The following is a 17,487-nucleotide window of genomic DNA, read 5'->3' as shown; positions in this document are numbered from 1 at the left end:
CCTAGCTGTGTGGACGTGGTGCAGGTTGCTTAATTTCTCCATTGCCTCATTTGTAAGATGGGCACATATTACCTACTCTGCAGAATTGTGTCAAAGCCCCTAGCTCAGAAACTGGCAGAAAGTAGGTGCTGAATATCAGGTCGCCCTTGTTAATGCTACTATAATCTCTCACAGTAGGATCTTTCACAGTGTGGGAGGGGCAGAAGGCAGGGATGGGAGGGGATAATAGGAAAAGCGAGGTAAACTTGCACCTTCCTTGGTTCTGCCGGGTGCGCTCTCACCAAGTCATGTGTCTGTCCACTGCAAGCTAGTGGGAACTCCAGTAGGGCTTGATATAACAACGCAGAATGCCATCAGAGAGATGTTTGTTTTCTCTTTCCTTTTGCTGGTGCCTGAACCCCACTTCATTAACCCTACTCAGTGTCTGTACCTTTGAATCCCCAGGTCTCCAGGCTTTGGGTTGTCACTGGTTGCCGAGACCACCAATGGCACCTTCCTCAGTGCTGAGCTGACCTCCAACCCCCAGGGCCAGGGAGTGGCGGTGCTTCCAGAGGACCTGGGCAGGAACTGTGCCAAGCTGCTGCTTGAAGAAATCTACAGGGTATGTCCTCAGCCTCTGCCAGTCGGGAGAGGAGCCATCAGGAAGCAGTTCATTGTTTCATTCTTACTCCCCATTCAAGGGCTTTATGCCAAGGAGTTAACTCTTCCTACCCATTAAACAGTTTAATATGAACTGGTTTAATGTATTAGCTGAACTAGTCAGTAAGCAGAGATCCAGTTTCCCTGATTTGGGACACAGGGCAGGTACTTTTTAGCTGAGACAGAGTTATTCGGGAAAGAAAAGGTGTAAAATGAAGCAGGTTAGCTGGTGACTGGCCACTTGAAGAAGATACAGTGCCGTGACCAAAACAGGTGGCACCTCCCAGCTCCCCCATCCTTGCCATGTGAGGATGGGGGCTCATTGTTTTCAGGTTCTTTGAGGAGTTCGAAATCGTGATTTGTATGTGACAGCTGCTTTAGATATAAAATAGTGTCCACAGGCTAGAATTTGCAGTGTGTTCTGGAGCATAGAAGAATGTTTAGGGAAGGCAGGCCTGTGTCAGAGCATGGCAGGGGCTTTGGAAAGGCGAGAACACAGGAGACAGAAAGGGTGACACGAAGCTGAAGACAAGACTTCATCCGTTGCCATTTGCTTCTGCAGCTCTGTTGGTGGGACACAGCTCAGACCAACTTGGGCCAACCTGTCCTCTCAGTTGTCACAGAGTTTTCTCTGTCGATCCATACAAACAACATGTAGTTAGGCATACATACACTCTTCCGTTTCCCAAAAATAGTCGAGGTGACCTAAAATAAGCAAGGAAGGAGTTGGGAGGGAAGGAAAGATGATGGCAGGAGAAATAAGATGAAGCTGCCTGAAAAAAACATTCTTTAAGGTCCCATATACTTGGTTAGAGGAGAGTCAGAAATCTGGCTTCAGGATTTCTGGTTGTCTGTACAATCCTTGCCTCGGATCCATGTCAGAAGGTGAAACCTTCTCCTTGACATGCAGAATCCAGGACAGGCTCCCAGGAATGTTTATTTCTCTGCTATGTATGCGAGGCCCCACATTCCCGAGCTGAGCACTAGCAAAAACTATACTCTGGGTGATTTGCTATTGCATGGTGTATAGTGTTTGTAAATTGCCTTTTCTCTGCAGCTGAAGAGCCTTTCATCTCTGTATTTATCTGTGTATTTAGTGTCAGCTAGTTGACATTTCTGTGGCTCTTTCCTGAAGTCTCCAAGGAAGCTTTGCCCTGTTTAAAGTAGCAAAAATCATATGTGAGCCCTTATGAAATAAAACAGATGATTTTGTTCTATTTTTTAATACCTTTTGTCGCTGTAATTATTACTCATCGTGGTAGAGTGGTACCTGGTTCATGGGTATTGATCCCTGCACTGGCCTGGCTAAGGAAAACAGCCTACAGCCAAGTCTTCTCCCCGTCCATTCACCGTTCTCAACAATACCTCATTGGTTGCAAGGTGGAACAAGTAAGAATGAACTGCTTCAGAGTTCACTAAAATGTCCAGGTCTTAATGGTTTTAATTAATGTCCGTCTAATTAAAATGGAAGACAAAGGACCTATAATTGTGTCTTCAGCGGAGTAACTCCACTCCCTGTCCTCACCATTCAGCTAGCAAATAGTGGCGGAAAGAAATGCCCTCTCAAATGAAATCCTCCCGTAGGAGGAAGTATCTTCTCACACTTCTTGTGTGGCCAAAGGCTGGCCTTAGCTTTTTTGATGTTAAATCAGCCCAATGTTTGATGCTTAATTTAGTGATTTTTGTTTTTGGAAGATGAGAAGTAACTAAAAGTTGGGAGTAAATAAGCGATCAAGAGGTTACCATGTCACTTAGTACAGGAAGTTAGTCATCTAGACCAGCGGTTGCCAACCTTTCGGGCCTGACGGACCACCAGTGGTCCACGGACCACCGGTTGGCGACTGCTGATCTAGACAGACTGTGCATGTGATCCGTGCGTCCTAAGCCCCTGACAACTGGTTCAGGTTTCCCTTCCTTGTGGCTTGCAGGCCTTCTGACCGTGGGGACCCTCTCATCTCTTTCCAGTAGACCTGGGGGAGTTGGAAGCATCACATTACAGAAGAGCCCAGCTGGAGGGTGGGTTCTGTATCCTCATAAATAGCACGTTATAGGCCTCAGGGTGAAAGCAAGGCCACAGAGAGAAAACATGCAATCTGGATTAGGTTATTTTATTTTTTCCCCTTTACTCTAGTTAAGTTCTATTTAAAACCATTTCATTGTGCCTGCACCAAGTTGTTGTTTTTTTAAGTCATTAAGAAAATTTCTTTTGTGTGTGTCTATGGTCTTTAGTTGTTAAAAGGATGAAAATACTTCATGTTTTTGTGAATAATTCTTTATGTCTGTGACATAACATGTTTAAAAGAATAATATAAATGTATCCCCTTTGAAAGTGCTGTTTATTTTTATCAACATTGTAGTCCTCTGATCTAATCCCTCTTATTCTATTTATGTCTCAACAGTTACCAACCAAGTCCTCTTGATTGTGTTCCAGGCTTTCTGAAACTGCCTTTTCTGTCCATCTTTTAAGCTGCCTCTGTCTCCTGCCCCCTCCCCCCACCCTTGACCCACCAGGTGTGCTGCTGTCCCCACTTGCAGGGGTGCAAGTCCTCTCCTGATCCTCTCCAACATACCCTTCCGTCTAAATCTCTTGAAACACAGTCTATGAAAGGGAGCAAATTTTGTAAAAACACTTTTTGTTGGTCCTCAGATTCTCCATGGGTCAGGGTTTTTTGTTTGTTTTTTAATGGAAATACTTACGTTATACCTCTTGTCCTAACATTGGCTTAGAGATAAATATTGTCCTTTAAGGTAGTTTAGGAAGAGCAGTAGATTTTCATAAAAGCTGGCAGTAGGATAAGCCCCCTTATTTTCCTACTCAGTTGTAAATAAAGTCTGACAGCAAAGAATGAGTGTTTGTGCCTGATAATTGATTTATTCCCTACACTGCATGCATTTGAGAGAGGTTGCCCTGGCTGGTGTGGCTTAGTGGTTGAACTTCATCCCCATTCATCAAGAGGTTGCTGGTTCGGTTCCCAGTCAGGGCACATGCCTGAGTTGCACATGCAGGAGGTGGCTGACCATGTTTCTCTCTCACATCAGTGTTTTTCCCTCTCCCTTCTCCTTTCTCTAAAATCAACAAAAACTTTTTTTTTTTTTTAAAGGAGAGAGTGGCCACGTGTTCTGTTTAAAGTCTGGGAGTCTAGGTTCGAACAGTGATGTGCCATCATCAGAAACTGGGTTCTTTTTGTGGCATGTACAAAATATGTAGAAATTTAAGGTCATCCCACTTTCACTGTGTACAATATGTTTGAATTGTTTTAAATAAAGTTATCTCAGAAAGAAGATCAGAAATAAAGACTTTTCTTGTTTGTTAATTCTCACCTGAGAATATGTTTTTTCGATTGCTTTTCAGAAAGAGTTGGAGGGAGAAAGTGAGGGAGAGAGAGAGGGAAAAACATTGATGTGTGAGAGACTGGTTGCCTCCCTACACATGTCCCAATGGGGCGGGGAGTGAACCTGAAACCCGAGTACATGACCTTGACTGGGAATTGAACCTGTGACCCTTTGGTGTTCAGGCTGACACTCTAACCACTTCAGCAACACTGGACAGGGCAATATAGACATTTTTAAGGCACACACATAAACAACATTCATGCATGCATGTAGTAGAAGTAGAATGGCTGAAATGGTCAAGAAATCCAAGAAAGAAAGAAGAAAGGCAACCAAAACAATTCCTCAGGAGAAAGTTTGTGAGAATTCTGTTGTGCCTATTGATTTGGAAGAAAAGGAAGGAAAAGTGGCGGGAAATAGTGCATAAGTAGTAAGAATGGAGAGATCTGGTCTTAGTAATTCTTCAGTTTTAAGGTGCATAGGAAGAGTCAAAAGGAGAAACTAATGTAACTTGACAAGCAGTTTTGAATGTGACTGGATAAGTTATAGGTTAAGGCCCTTTCATGTCAGATTGACTGTAGTGTTCCCTGACAGATTAAATAAACAAGCCACATCCACCTCACCCTTCTTAATTACCTGTACATTTCCTAGAACTGATTATGCTTTTTTTGTTTATATGTCCTGCTGCTGCTGCTGCTTTAATTACAGAGAGGAAGTATTATTCTTCCTTAGATACACCTCAATAAACTTGAGTGTCTATTTATTCTTATAGTCTCAGCTAATAAAATTGCTTTGATGACTAGTTAGTTTAACCCCCCAAAGTTAAGTGATACAAGGATTCCTCTGAAAAGACTTGTATTCTGTTTTATTATTGCTTGAACTTTGCAATCTGCTCTTCTGTGGTTCTGATATTCTGGGTATTTGTGACTGTTTTCTTGGTTTTCCATTTTCTGGTTGGTATAACGACTAATCTTGAAAGTGTTTGTATTTATAGGGTGGATGCGTGGACTCGACCAACCAAAGCCTGGCTCTATTGTTCATGACCCTTGGGCAGCAGGACGTTTCCAAAGTCCTGCTAGGACCGCTCTCTCCCTACACGTGAGTTGTTTTCTCTCAGCCTCATTACTGCTGTGCAATTTAATCTTCCAGTTGCATGAAATGACAAAGGTGTTGGACTGTGCATAGCCTATCACTATGAACACCTGCTTGTACTGATCCTGGAATGAGCTGGAGGTTGTCACTCTTAACCTGGTGTTTAGCAGGCATCTTGCCTTCCTTTCTCTTCTGTAGTTGCATTATTCCCATGCCATTGCAGTTGTGTGGTATAGTAGACAGTTCTTTTGTTTGTGCTTTAGATTTTTCTCATTTTGGAGGTAATCTGGTTCCATTATAACTTAGATTTTGTTATTTATTTATTTATTTATTTATTTATTTATTTATTTATTTATTTCCCCTCTTTTCCCTACCTGTGGCAAATAGAGCTGTCTTTTTGTCCAGGATGAAAGGGTATAAACTGGCTGGAAAGATGGAAAAAAGAGGCAAAATCTATAGTAATGCCACTGGACTAGTAGGGATATTGTAAAGGTGAGTTTGAGGCCATTGGATGTTACCAGAAGATGACTGCTGAGGTATTAAAGCAAGCACTCTACAAAAAGAGCAGCTGATGAGAAGACTTGGATTGTTAACAGCACAGTGAAAGCAGCACTTCCCATAGGTAGCAGATGAGCTTGCTGTAAGCAGCCTGTTTGAGCCCGGACATCTGGGTGTGCGAACATGTGCTCGAAATCATTACATGGCCATCTGTGGGTGGGGCGGGAGTGGGCCTGTGTGGGAGGAGATACTCAGGTAGATATGAGACTGAACTGTCCTTTTTCGGTTATCATGGTACCGATGCTGTATATCTGAAAGGTACAGTACTGTGATAACTGAAGAATGGTGGTGCCATCACATTGAGTAAGGGGCAAGCACTGCGGAGGGGGGCTTGTACCTCTGGAACATCGCCTGGGGTGCATGGAGACCAGAAGCTTGAAAGAGATTGTTTTGGAGGTTTTTTTATTTGGAGTTGGTGGTAGGTGGTTTTTTTGGAAAATGGCAGTGGAAGAGAATATAGCCTTAGCAGTGGGGGAATACTGATAAGCAGGAAGCTGGTAAGGAACCACATTATCTGCTAACAGTTGTAAAGTATTTCATGGGACAGGGACCTGAAATCGAGTAATCCTCAGTGGAACACCAACATCAGGAATCAACATTGCTGAAACAGACTTTGTAGCTGAGGTGTTTGGAGAGGAGGCGAGGGAACACACACAGCGCCTGAGTGCAGAGATTCACTTTCTGTAGAGCGTTGGCTGGAAGCGCTGACTGCTCTGTGACCACCAGGCCCCTTCAGCCAACTCTCTCGCTGCCGCTGCTGCCTTCCCAGCCTCTGCTTCAAGGGCAGCAGAAGGCCTGACCGCTCACACCGCTTGAGGCTGACTCTAGATGTGTGTGGTCGTGGGGCATGGTGTTTGGCAGAACATTATGTGCAAAAGGAAATCTATATTTTTAGTGTTCCTTGACACTTTTTTTTTTTTTTTTGGCTCTTAGAGATTTTTTTCAGTTTGGCTACAGGGCCTTTATAATTTTTTCAAGTCAGCAGCCCCTGTGAGGATGGTCAAGATGTGACTGGACATTTTTTTCAAGTTCCCGTGCCCTCCTCGCATAAACCCCTCGCCAAACATTAATTGCAGTCTTGTCTTCCAGAAACCTCTCTATAATGACTACATCTCCCAGGAAAACAAAGTGGTCTGCTCTGAATGGAGCTTTATAGGACTGGAACAAATAGCAGAATTATGTTTGAAACTTGGGGCTATGTTTATTTGGGTTTCCTGCCTCCCAGGGTTTCACGCAGGAGGGGCTACTATGGGGTGGACAGCGTCGCCTCCTTTCTTTTTGGCAAGCAAGCACGCAGTGGGGACAGGGGGTTGTAAGGAGTTTATTTTTGAAAGATGTATCTGTTCAGGACCCTTGTTGCTCGTTATCATTGTGGAAGGCTCCAGGCATTCAGAGTGATGAAGGGTAAAGATGGGAAGAAATATATGTCCTTCCAGGACCGCATAGACAAAGTTATTGTCATACTTGTGAGTACAGCTTAGCATGAAAAAGGCACAGAATCTATAGTTAGTATAATTGTGGTGGGGGGAGGGTTTCAGTTGATCCTAGTTGGATTCAAGAGTTTTGGAGACCAAACTATCACTTATTTTTATAAAGTACACTTAAAAGTCATAAAAATCTATTTTTTGAAATCTCAAATTTCTCAAGAAAACTAGAATCAAGAAATGTATTTCTTGTGGCAGTTTTCACATTCTGATTTGTTTAAAAAGCTTTTAAAGTGTTGTTTTGTGTGTGTGTGTGTGTGTGTGTGTGTGTGTGTGTGTTTTTTAACAGAGCATTGGGATTAAGGGGGATGCGTTTTCTTAGAGTATTGCTTTGAAACCCTTTCTGGAAAATAAGGGTCTCTGTTCTTCCCTTTATTCTTCCCTCTGTCTTACTTCTCTGTTGGTGGTTTTCTGTGTTACTTGAGAAAGCACGTCTCTATGTGTGAAATCTTTCAGGAAGGCCAGAGAGATGTTTTTCAGAAGAATAAAACAGTATTGGCTAACATGCTGGTATGTGGAAAATCTATTTTTGTTCATTTTGTTGAGGTTCAGGTGGTTTGCAATTGGTTTACAGTGATTCCACCTTCCCCTGAAAAATCTTAATATTACAGTTTAGGGAGGATTTATACTTTATTTAAAAGTGGAATTAACAGCAAGAAAATAGCACTTTCACAAATTATTTATGACTGGAGACTGCAGTTACAGAGCCTTCTACGTGTTGTTGTCGGTACATGGTCGTTGAAGTGCAGCCTACCCGATTTCAATGCTGGCTCTACCGGGAAGCACCGGGGACCGTGGACAGCGTTTAGCATCTCTGAGCCTTGGTCTTTTCTGTGGAGGTGAATGGTCCTGAAGTCGGGTTTATGAAGATGGAGCAAGGTACTTAGTGCTCCCAGCCAGCAATGCAGTGGGCCTGGCAGAGCCCAGTCAGTGCTGGACACTGCAGTTTCTGCCCGGATACCCCCTTGCTCTGCCCCAGCCTGGGAAAACCCAATCTCCTGTTAAGGTCATTCTGAACACCAGGAGGCCCAGTAAACTTGCTTTGGGTTATCTCAGGCCTGAAGTCAGCTGTAAAGTGTTTGCTCAGATATCTATAAATCTGTTTCCATTAATTTTTAAATTTATGACTAACCACTGTAGTCATATTGCTAAATAAACAACACACATGTCACTGTTCCCAAGAACTGCGTAAGGTAGGTGTTTATTTAACAAACACAGTATTTACTGTTGGCCCAATGTTTTAAGCACTTGACAAATACGAACTCATTTAGTTTTCATAATAACCCTAGGAGGTTACTATTGCACAGTCCATTTTACAGGTGTGGGGATTGAGGCACAGAGAAGTTGAGTCACATGCCCAAGGTCACATAGTCAGCAAGTGGAGTTCAGAGCCAGGCAGTCTTGTCCAGAGTCCCTGCTTCCCTGACTCACTGCTCTTATGCAAGTGCTGGGATTCCACCCCTCTTGTTGGACTTCAGACACCTCCCTGCCCGAGACAGGATGCCATGCCACATCTTTCCAGAATCCTCAGTTCAAATTTTGCTGCAAAATGATCTCCTGTCTTAGAGTCTAAAATGAACCATGCCTGCTTGTTTTTTTTTAAGTTTAATTAATGACCTCTTCCTGCTACTTGTGAAGTGCTGGGTTGTGAGAGCCCAGTGTCCTTTTAAACACCTCCGGGAGAGGAGAGAAGAGGAGAGGGGAGGGGAGGAGAGGAAGAGAGGGGAGGAAGAGAGGGGGGAGGGAGGGAGAACTCCCCATGATGGCTTTCATCTCCACTCTCCAGCAGGCATTAGAAGAGGGACCTGGTGAGAGGTGTGCTGTATTTTAAGGGGCAGAGTCTGGCACCTGGTCAGTCCTGGGCAGTTGGGATTCAACGGATAGATGACTTTGAGCCCAATGGCTGTCACCTGTTGATCAATAATGCTGGTGGGAACAACCCACTCTTGGAAGATATATGGGAAAAATTCTCTCTGTGTTCCAGGATTCTCGAAACCTGCTTCTCAGGTGTCCTGGGGGCTTTCATGGTCTGGGTTTTTTGTTTTGTTTTTTAATAAGTCACTTTGTATTAGAAAAAAAGAGTTTACTACAGATTTAGTTCTCTAAATCCTTCACACAGGAATTACAGTCCCAGCTGCCTAATATGGGTGGTCTGAAAAGCTGCCAGTTACACTGCGCAGGTGGGCAGTCCTCTGTCAAGGAGCAGAGCTGCTCTCAGCGTGCATGGCTCTCTTTTGCCTGGCTGTGCGGCCATGTGGTTGGGTCTGGGAAGTGTGGATCTACAGAATGGTGCTTGGAAGAGAAGGAAGGGAAGAGGCGGGGCCTGGTGGGGCCTGTGCTTGGAGCTGTGGAGAAGGATGTGGATCAGCACCGATGTGACCTTTGCTCACTGCGTGTATATGTGGGGCGAGTTTGTTCTCTGTTTGCTTTTCATTTTCTTAAAGAGACTGTTTGTTAGGATTTAATATTGTCTGTGGTTGTTTCTCAGCCTCTGAGCATGTTTAGTCTTAGATAGCTGGAGGTAGGAGGACATTCTGAAGCATATTTTAATCCAGTCCCTTACAGAGTCTTCCTCAGACAGGCCGTTGGCAGAACATTATGTAAAAAGGGGAACTGACTTTGCTTTTTCTAACGATTCCAAAGGCTACAAATACCTCAGAGCTGCAAATATGTAGGCCTGCACACTCAAACCTGTGTTTCTCCATCCTTCTCCAAGAGATCTGAAGCAAGCTGAGGCCTCTTAGGAGTCTGCCAGCTGGGGAGGTGTCTGGTTTTTCCAGCACAGTGGAATGATTCAGAGTGAAGTAGGCTGGGGAGTCTCTGGTAGCAGGCCTATGTTAGAGCCCGGTCAGCAGCGAGAGAGAGAGAGAGAGAGAGAGAGAGAGAGAGAGAGGAGAGAGAGAGAGAGCTGTTTTCTCCTTAGAATGCAGATGAGTGGGTGAGTGGGTGAGATGCTGGCTTTGTCTGCACTGCTGCCAGCTGGAGGCTTTGCCCACAGATGTGGACTGTTTATCTATGGGTTTGATGTTTTTTCTTTTTTTCCTAGGACAGGGTGGGGTACAAAACGCTGAAAATTGGTAAGACAGGAAAGCCAGCAGGGGAAAAACTGACTTCCCTTAATTGCTAAGTCATTTCTCAAAATTAGTTCTAACTCTTAAATTCTATTTCTTGCCTCATTATTGAATGCCAGATATAATGCCTAGCCTATCTAATAATAGAAAAATATGCAAATTGACCATACCTCCAACACACCCACAAGCCACGCCCACCATCCAATCAGCGAGTATGCAAATTAACCCAAACCAAGATGGCTACAGCCACAGAGAGCAAGGTTTCTTAGGTAACAGAGGAAGCCAAGCTTTCCGCCTGCCCTTGCCAGGCCTAAGCCTCCACTCAAGCTACAAAGTTTCAATTATAGAAGGTAAACAAATTCAAACAAATGGTGGCAGAATGGAGCTTGAGAGAGCAGGCCAGGGTTGCTGCTGGCAACAGGGGAAGCAAAGCTTTCCGCACACCCTGGCCCTGCCCACCCGCTTAAGGCAACAAAGTTTCAATTATAACCCCAACACAAATGGCTGCCGGCCTCGGAGGGAGCCCCAGGCTTGGCTCTACTCCAGGCTACAAAGTTTCAATTGTAGAAGGAAAATAAATCCCAGATACCAGGGCCTCCGCTTGGGTTGCCAGGGGGCGTGGCCGGCCTGCAAACCACCACAGGCCCCTCGCTCAGGCCGCCCCACACCCCAAGGGAACCCCCACCTGATCCGGGACACCCTTCAGGGCAAACCAGCTGGCCTCCACCCCTGTACCAGGCCTCTATCCTATCTAATAAAAGAGTAATGTGCAGATTGATCATCACTGCAACACACAATATAGCTGCCCCCATGTGGTCAAAGATCCTGCCCCCATGTGGACACAAGATGGCCACTACAAGATGGCCAGCAGGAGAGGGCAGTTGGAAGGCACCTGGCCTGCAAGGGAGGGCAGTTGAGAGGGACCAAGCCTGCAAGGGAGGGCAGTTGGAGGTGATCAACCCTGCAGGAGAGGGCAGTTAGGGGTGACCAGGCTGGCAGAGGAGGGAAGGTGGGGGCAAACAGGCTGGCAGCGGAGTGGTTAGGAGCAATCAGGAAGGCAGGCAGGCAGGCAAGCAGTTGGGAGCCAGCAGTCCTGGATTGTGAGTCAGGATGTAGGATAGGGCCTAAATGGGCAGTCGGACATCCCTCAAGGGGTCCCATATTGGAGAGGGTACAGGCTGGGCTGAGGGACAACCCCCCTCTGTGCACGAATTTTGTGCACCGGGCCTCTAGTCAAGTATAATGGGTTTCAGTGGAGAGAGAGTAAAGAAGAGAGGAATTGGCCCTGGCTGGGTAACTCAGTTGGTTAGAGTGTTGTCCCAATATGCCAAGGTTGCAAGTTCAATCTCTGGTTAGGGCACATACAAGAAGCAGCCAATGAATGTATAAATAACGTTTATTTTGGACAGCAAATCAATGCCCGCCCCCCCCAAACGTCCTTTTTCCCTTCCCCTTTCTCTCTCTAAAAAAGTCAATAAATAAAAAAATTTTAAAAAGAGATGATGTTTGGCTGGTGTGGGTCAGTGGTTGAGCATCGACCCAGGAACCAAGAAATCACTGGTTTGATTCCGGGTCAGGGCACATGCCGGGATTGCAGGCTTCATCCCCTGTAGAGGGCATGCAGGAGGCAGCAGATCGATAATGTTTCTCTCTTATCAATGTTTCTATCCTTCTCCCTTCCTCTCTTTCTAAAAATAAATAAATAAACAAACAAATAAACAAATAAAATAAGTGAAAAAAATTTTAAAAAGAAATAAGAAGTTTTTCTGTGTGTATGTAGCACTTACCAGAAATACACTCCAGGGAGTTCCTGTTTTCATTTCTTAACCACTGACATGCCGGTCATGTCAGCCAGACAGGGTGAGGAATTGTTTGGGCCCCCTTTCTCTTTTTTGTCTTTCCCTACTTTGACTAGATTGATTAGGACAGAGGGACAGGAAGGGGTGGGAAATTCATTGCAGAAGACATTATATTGAGTTTGGTATATACTCTGAGGGTGGGAGCCGGGATCAATACTTTTTTTTAACTTCACAAATATATATTATGTATTTAAGTAGCTTTTTTGAGATATAATTCATATACTACCTTAAAGTGTACCGTTCAGTGGTTTTTAGTATATTCACAAAGTTCACAAAGTAAATATAACTACCATCTAATTTTAGAACATTGCACCATCTCGGAAAAGAAACCCTTTACCCATTCATGGTTCTTCACCATTCCTCCCAGCCCCAGGCAATCATCTGCTTTCTGCCTCTATAGTAGAGTTGCCTGTTTTGTCCATTTCATGTAAATGGAATCATACAATGAGTTCTTTGGTGACTGGCTTCTTTCACTTAGCATAATGTTTTCAAAGTTCATTCATATTGTAGCATGTATCCGTATTTTGTTTCTTTTTATGGCTGAATAGTATTCCATTGTATGGGTATACCACATTTTGTTTATCCACTCATCAGTTAATGGGCATTTGAGTTGTTTCCACTTTTTTACTGTTATGAATAATGCTCTTTTGAACATTTGTGTACAAGTTTTTGTGGGGGTGCATGTTTTCATTTCTCTTCTGTATATACCTAAAAGTAGAATTCTTGGATCACATGATAACTCCTTGTTTAACATTTTGAGGAACTGCCAGACTTTTCCACAGTGGTGACCATTTTTTATCTGATCCACTCATTGGTTATTATCTCTTTTTTACTGTAACCATGTTATTGGGTGTGAAGTGGTATCTCATAGTGGTTTTGATTTCCACTTCCCTAATGACTAATGATGTTGAACATGTTTTTGTGTGTTAATTGGTTATATGTATATCTTCTTTAGAGAAATGTCTTTGCAGATCCTTTACCCATTTTTAAATTGGGTTATTGGATTTTTATTATTGAGTTGTAAGAATTCTTTATATATGCTATATACTAGACTCTTAACAGATATGTGATTTAAAATATTTTCTCCCTGGGGATTGTATTTTCACTTTCTTGATAGTGTCCACAAAAGGTTTTAATTTTTATGAAGTCCAGTTTATTAATTTTTTCTTTCATCATTCTGCTTTTCATGTTGTGTCTAAGAAACCACCATCTAGCCCCAAGATCATGATGATTTACTTCTGTTTTCTTCTGTGAGTTTCATAGTTTTTGCTCTTACATGCAGATCTTGGGGCAGTATTGAGTTATTTTTTGTGTATGATGTTAAGAAAGGGCCTATGTGAAGTTGTTCCAGCACCATTCATTGAGAAGGTTATTCTTTTCCTGTTGAATTATCTTGGCACCCTTTTTGAAAATCAGTTGAATGTAAATGGTTTATTTCTTGACTCTCAATTCCGTTCCATTGATCTGCATATCAGGATCAGTATTTTGAAAGCGCTCAGGGGATTCCATGTACATTCAGTGCTGAGAACCATCTGGCTGGGGTAGGGAGTTTGGATGGTTTGATTGGCAGGGAGCACAAAAGATTGCTGGAATACTTTATTACAGGTATATAGACCATCTGTTCCTAACTAAACCAATGGTTTTCAAACTTTCCTGATAAAAATCACCAGTGGTGCTTGTGAATAATAGCTTTCTGGCTCCTCTGCACTGGAGAGACAGGGCCTGGAAAAGGGTGGGAAGGGGGGGACTCTTTACGTGTGCCTGTGATTCTGGGCTCTTCCACATGGACGTGCCTTCCCCATCAGTTGCCAGTGGATCAGAGCCTTCAGGAACCTGTATGTTTAATGAGTTCTTCCAGGTGAGTCTTATAGGCCAGACCAGCAGAAGCCTACATACTCATACCATGGTCCTGCCACAGAATTGCTGTTCCCAAGGTACTCTTGGGGTGAAGCCATAGCTCTGTCTTAAGGGAGATGACAAGAAACAGCCTCATGAAACTTCTTGCCATATTTACTGTGAGCGCTTTCCTGGCCACCTTATTTAATATTGCCTCCTTCCATATACACATAGATATTGTTATACCCACATTTCCTCCTCATCTGCCTTGTTATTTAAATTTCCCTCTTCAAGAATATTTAACTTACCTTGTCTGCCCCATTAGATTGAAAACTTCATGTGAGAAGTGATTTTTAGTTGACTGCATCATCTGCATCAAGAACATTGCCTGACACATTGTAGGCATTCAGTAAATATTTGTTAACTGAGTGGAAGGGGGCTGTCGAGGTTGAGGAATGAAGAGACACGTCTCTGTTTTGGCACCAGCAGTAGTCATTCTGCTTGGTTTTACTGCATGACGCTGTGAATCGTTGACAGTATGTGTTTCTTTCTTTGCAGGAGCCACTCAGAGATTAATGCCACATTTATGTCCACTGTAACACAGGTGCAGGACAGGACTTATCTGTCGTGTACTAACTTCTAACATTATTTCTTTAAACAATCTGCTTGTATTGTGTGCATCTCTACACACACACAAATCCTCTTTGGAAACTGGTAGGCTATAAAGGAATATTATTTAATCAGCTTGATGAGAATTGCTTAATTTTGGTCATTCCCCTTGATCTGAAATCAAAAGTTTGGGTTCTAGGTGGAGGAGAACTTAAAAAAAAATTAAATTCTGCCTGGCTGGCATGGCTCAGTGGTTGAGCATCAACCTATGAACCAGGAAGTCACGGTTTGATTCTGGTTGATTCCCATTCAGGGCACATGCCCGGGTTGCAGGCTCAATCCCAATTGGGGGGCGTGCAGGAGGCAGCCAATCAATGATTATCTTTCATCATTGATGTATCTCTCTCTCCCTCTCCCTTCCTCTTTGAAATCAATAAAAATATATTTTTAAAAATCAAATTCCTCTTTCATTCTTCCCCTTTTTTATATTTTAGGATAGAATTTTTGCGGCATTTGAAGAGCTTTTTCCAGATTATGTTTAAAATTGAAACCAAGCCATGTGGTGAAGAATGCAAGGGCGGGGATAAAGTGCTGATGACCTGTGTTGGCATTGGCTTCTCCAACCTTAGCAAGACCCTCAAGTGATACTGTCACAGGATAAAAGGCCCCAACGCCTACAGACAAAGCAGAAGCTGCCAAGGACCCAGAGGGACTACGTCCAAACAGGGCAGGATAACCTCGGATATTAAGGCCTTTCTTCATTTTCCATTTAAAAACAATCAGAATATGCAAATAAAAGACATATTTATATCATGTGGTTTCCAGCCATTTCTCCAGTGGTATTGCCATTCCTCAGGAGGCCTGTCACGATGTGCTCCCTTCGCTTACCTGGACAAAGAACAGGCCTTCAGGACACAGTCATGCTGATAGACCATCATCACAGCTCCATGTCAGCAGTGCTTCCTCAGCCCACATCCCTGGGCTCCTGGCGTGTGGCCGTTTTCCAGACCTGTGGCATCTGTTACTGTTCTTTCTGCAAGGACTGACTTCTTTGAACCTTGGTTTCTGCGTAGGGATTAAATGAGACAACCACAGTGGAAACTCTTTATGAGTAATGCAGTGTTACGCATATTTCAGGAAAAACAAAAACAAAACAAAACGGTATATGAGACTATTTCATCCCTCATCTTCGGAATGGACTCAGCTGTCTTGGAGACAGATTCTGCTCCCTGTCTGGTTCATTGTGTGTATGGGGATGAGTGCCTGGGGGTGGGGGGTGGGGTGGGGGGGGAGGAAGGGGTCCAATTAAAGTTATTGGATATTTTCTCTATCTCAGGTGTGCTATACATTTTCTTATTTAATTCTCATAATAACTCTGTGATGTAGAAGTTAATTCTCTCCGCAAGAATATTCAAAAAGGATATTTTGTTCCTTTGAAATTTATAATGTAAAGACATTAGACCACCTGACTTAAAGATCTAAGTGTAATAATGTCAGAGTCTGGAATTTTGCCTCACGTATAAGCTAGGAAGTTAGATTATTAATGTTTCATGGATGCTAGCAGAATACATGAGAGTCCTCACTCAAGAGTCAGAGAATTTGATTTTTAAAAATATATTTTTATTGATTTCAAAGAGGAAGGGAGAGGGAGAGAGAGATACATCAATGATGAAAGATAATCATTGATTGGCTGCCTCCTGCACGCCCCCCAATTGGGATTGAGCCTGTCACTCAGAGCACAGCGAGCAGCATGACTTCATGTTTGAATTGGTTCCTCCCGTTTCCCAAGTCCCACATGGTGACGTGGAGGGGCCCAGGAAGATGCCATTCACGCAGTGGGTTGCATCACAGGCAAGGCACATGCATGCTTGGGGACTCTGCCCCCTACAGCATACCTGCTCTTGTTCCAGGTGTGGACATGACTTCATACCTCCAGGTTGCTTGCAGTGAACGCAGTTATGAGAAGGGGGCCAGGTAGGTAAAGGCCTCCCCAGCACGAATGTGTAGGAATACTCAGGGTTGCGGCTATGGCATTGGAGTTGGTAGAAGGGGGAAGATCTAATTCTTTTTTTTTTTTTAATTTATTTTATTGATTTTTTACAGAGAGGAAGGGAGAGGGATAGAGAGTTAGAAACGTCGATGAGAGAGAAACATCGATCAGCTGCCTTCTGCACACCCCCTACTGGGAATGGGCCCGCAACCAAGGTACATGCCCTTGACCGGAATCGAACCTGGGACCTTTCAGTCCACAGGCCGACGTTCTATACACTGAGCCAAACCGGTTTTGGCTAATTCTTTCTATTAGGATTCCAAGTGGTATTTCCCTTCTGGGGTGGGCTTTGGAAGTATGAAAAGTCTTTGCCTCCCTAATCCTCTTGGCACCCTTTTCTTTTTCAGTGAAAGGGGCCTGAGCAAGTCTGCTGTTACGACTGGGGTGTGGGAGGATGTGGAGATTGAGGAAGGCCAGACCATTTTGAACTGTGCACTCTACTTGCCGAGAGCTTTCCATGCTGTATTAGTTTCTGTTGCTGCATACCACAAACTTAGCAGCTTAAAACAATAACCCATTTATCATCTCACAGTTCTGGAGGTCGGCGGTCCTGGTGGGCTTGGCTGGATTCTCTGCTTAGGGTCTCACGGCTGATGTCAAGGTGTCAGCCAGTGCTGGGCTCTGGGAAAGAATGTGCTTCCAGGTCACTCAGCTGGCAAAATTCAGGTTGTCGGACTTGAGCTCCTCATTTCTGGCTGGTTGGGGCCAACTCTCAGCTTACAGGGACTGCACCCTTTTCTCATAACTTGATTTGCCCAGTCGTCAAGCCAGCAATGGTGCATCAAACCCTTCTGTTGCATCAGATCCTTCACATGCTTTGAATCTAACTTCCTCTTGTACAGACTGAGGAAAACATTCCTTTTAAATGACTCATATCACAGTCCCCCCTGGATAACCTTCCTATCTTCAGGTCATCTGATCATAGCATACCTAGATTAGTGTTTGACTGGCCAGGGGAT

At 43.9% G+C, this 17,487-nt stretch overlaps 1 protein-coding gene across 1 annotated transcript in view; it reads left to right on the top strand.

Annotated features, from left to right (window-relative positions):
• RCL1 (RNA terminal phosphate cyclase like 1) overlaps positions 1 to 15,742 on the top strand; it is a 58,362-nt gene extending 42,620 nt beyond the window's left edge. Inside the window, exons 7-9 of the mRNA XM_008144990.3 lie at positions 445 to 601; positions 4,964 to 5,067; positions 14,973 to 15,742. Coding sequence (XP_008143212.1) covers positions 445 to 601; positions 4,964 to 5,067; positions 14,973 to 15,123 — 412 coding nt within the window. The 3' untranslated portion in view covers positions 15,124 to 15,742. The remainder of the gene's footprint in view (positions 1 to 444; positions 602 to 4,963; positions 5,068 to 14,972) is intronic.
• Positions 15,743 to 17,487: the final 1,745 nt, after the last annotated feature.

This window comes from Eptesicus fuscus, chromosome 15 (assembly GCF_027574615.1).
Source record: "Eptesicus fuscus isolate TK198812 chromosome 15, DD_ASM_mEF_20220401, whole genome shotgun sequence".
Classification (NCBI taxonomy): Eukaryota; Metazoa; Chordata; class Mammalia; order Chiroptera; family Vespertilionidae; genus Eptesicus; species Eptesicus fuscus.
Note: the sequence above shows the minus strand (reverse complement) of the source record. Positions and strands in the feature narration are given on the sequence as shown.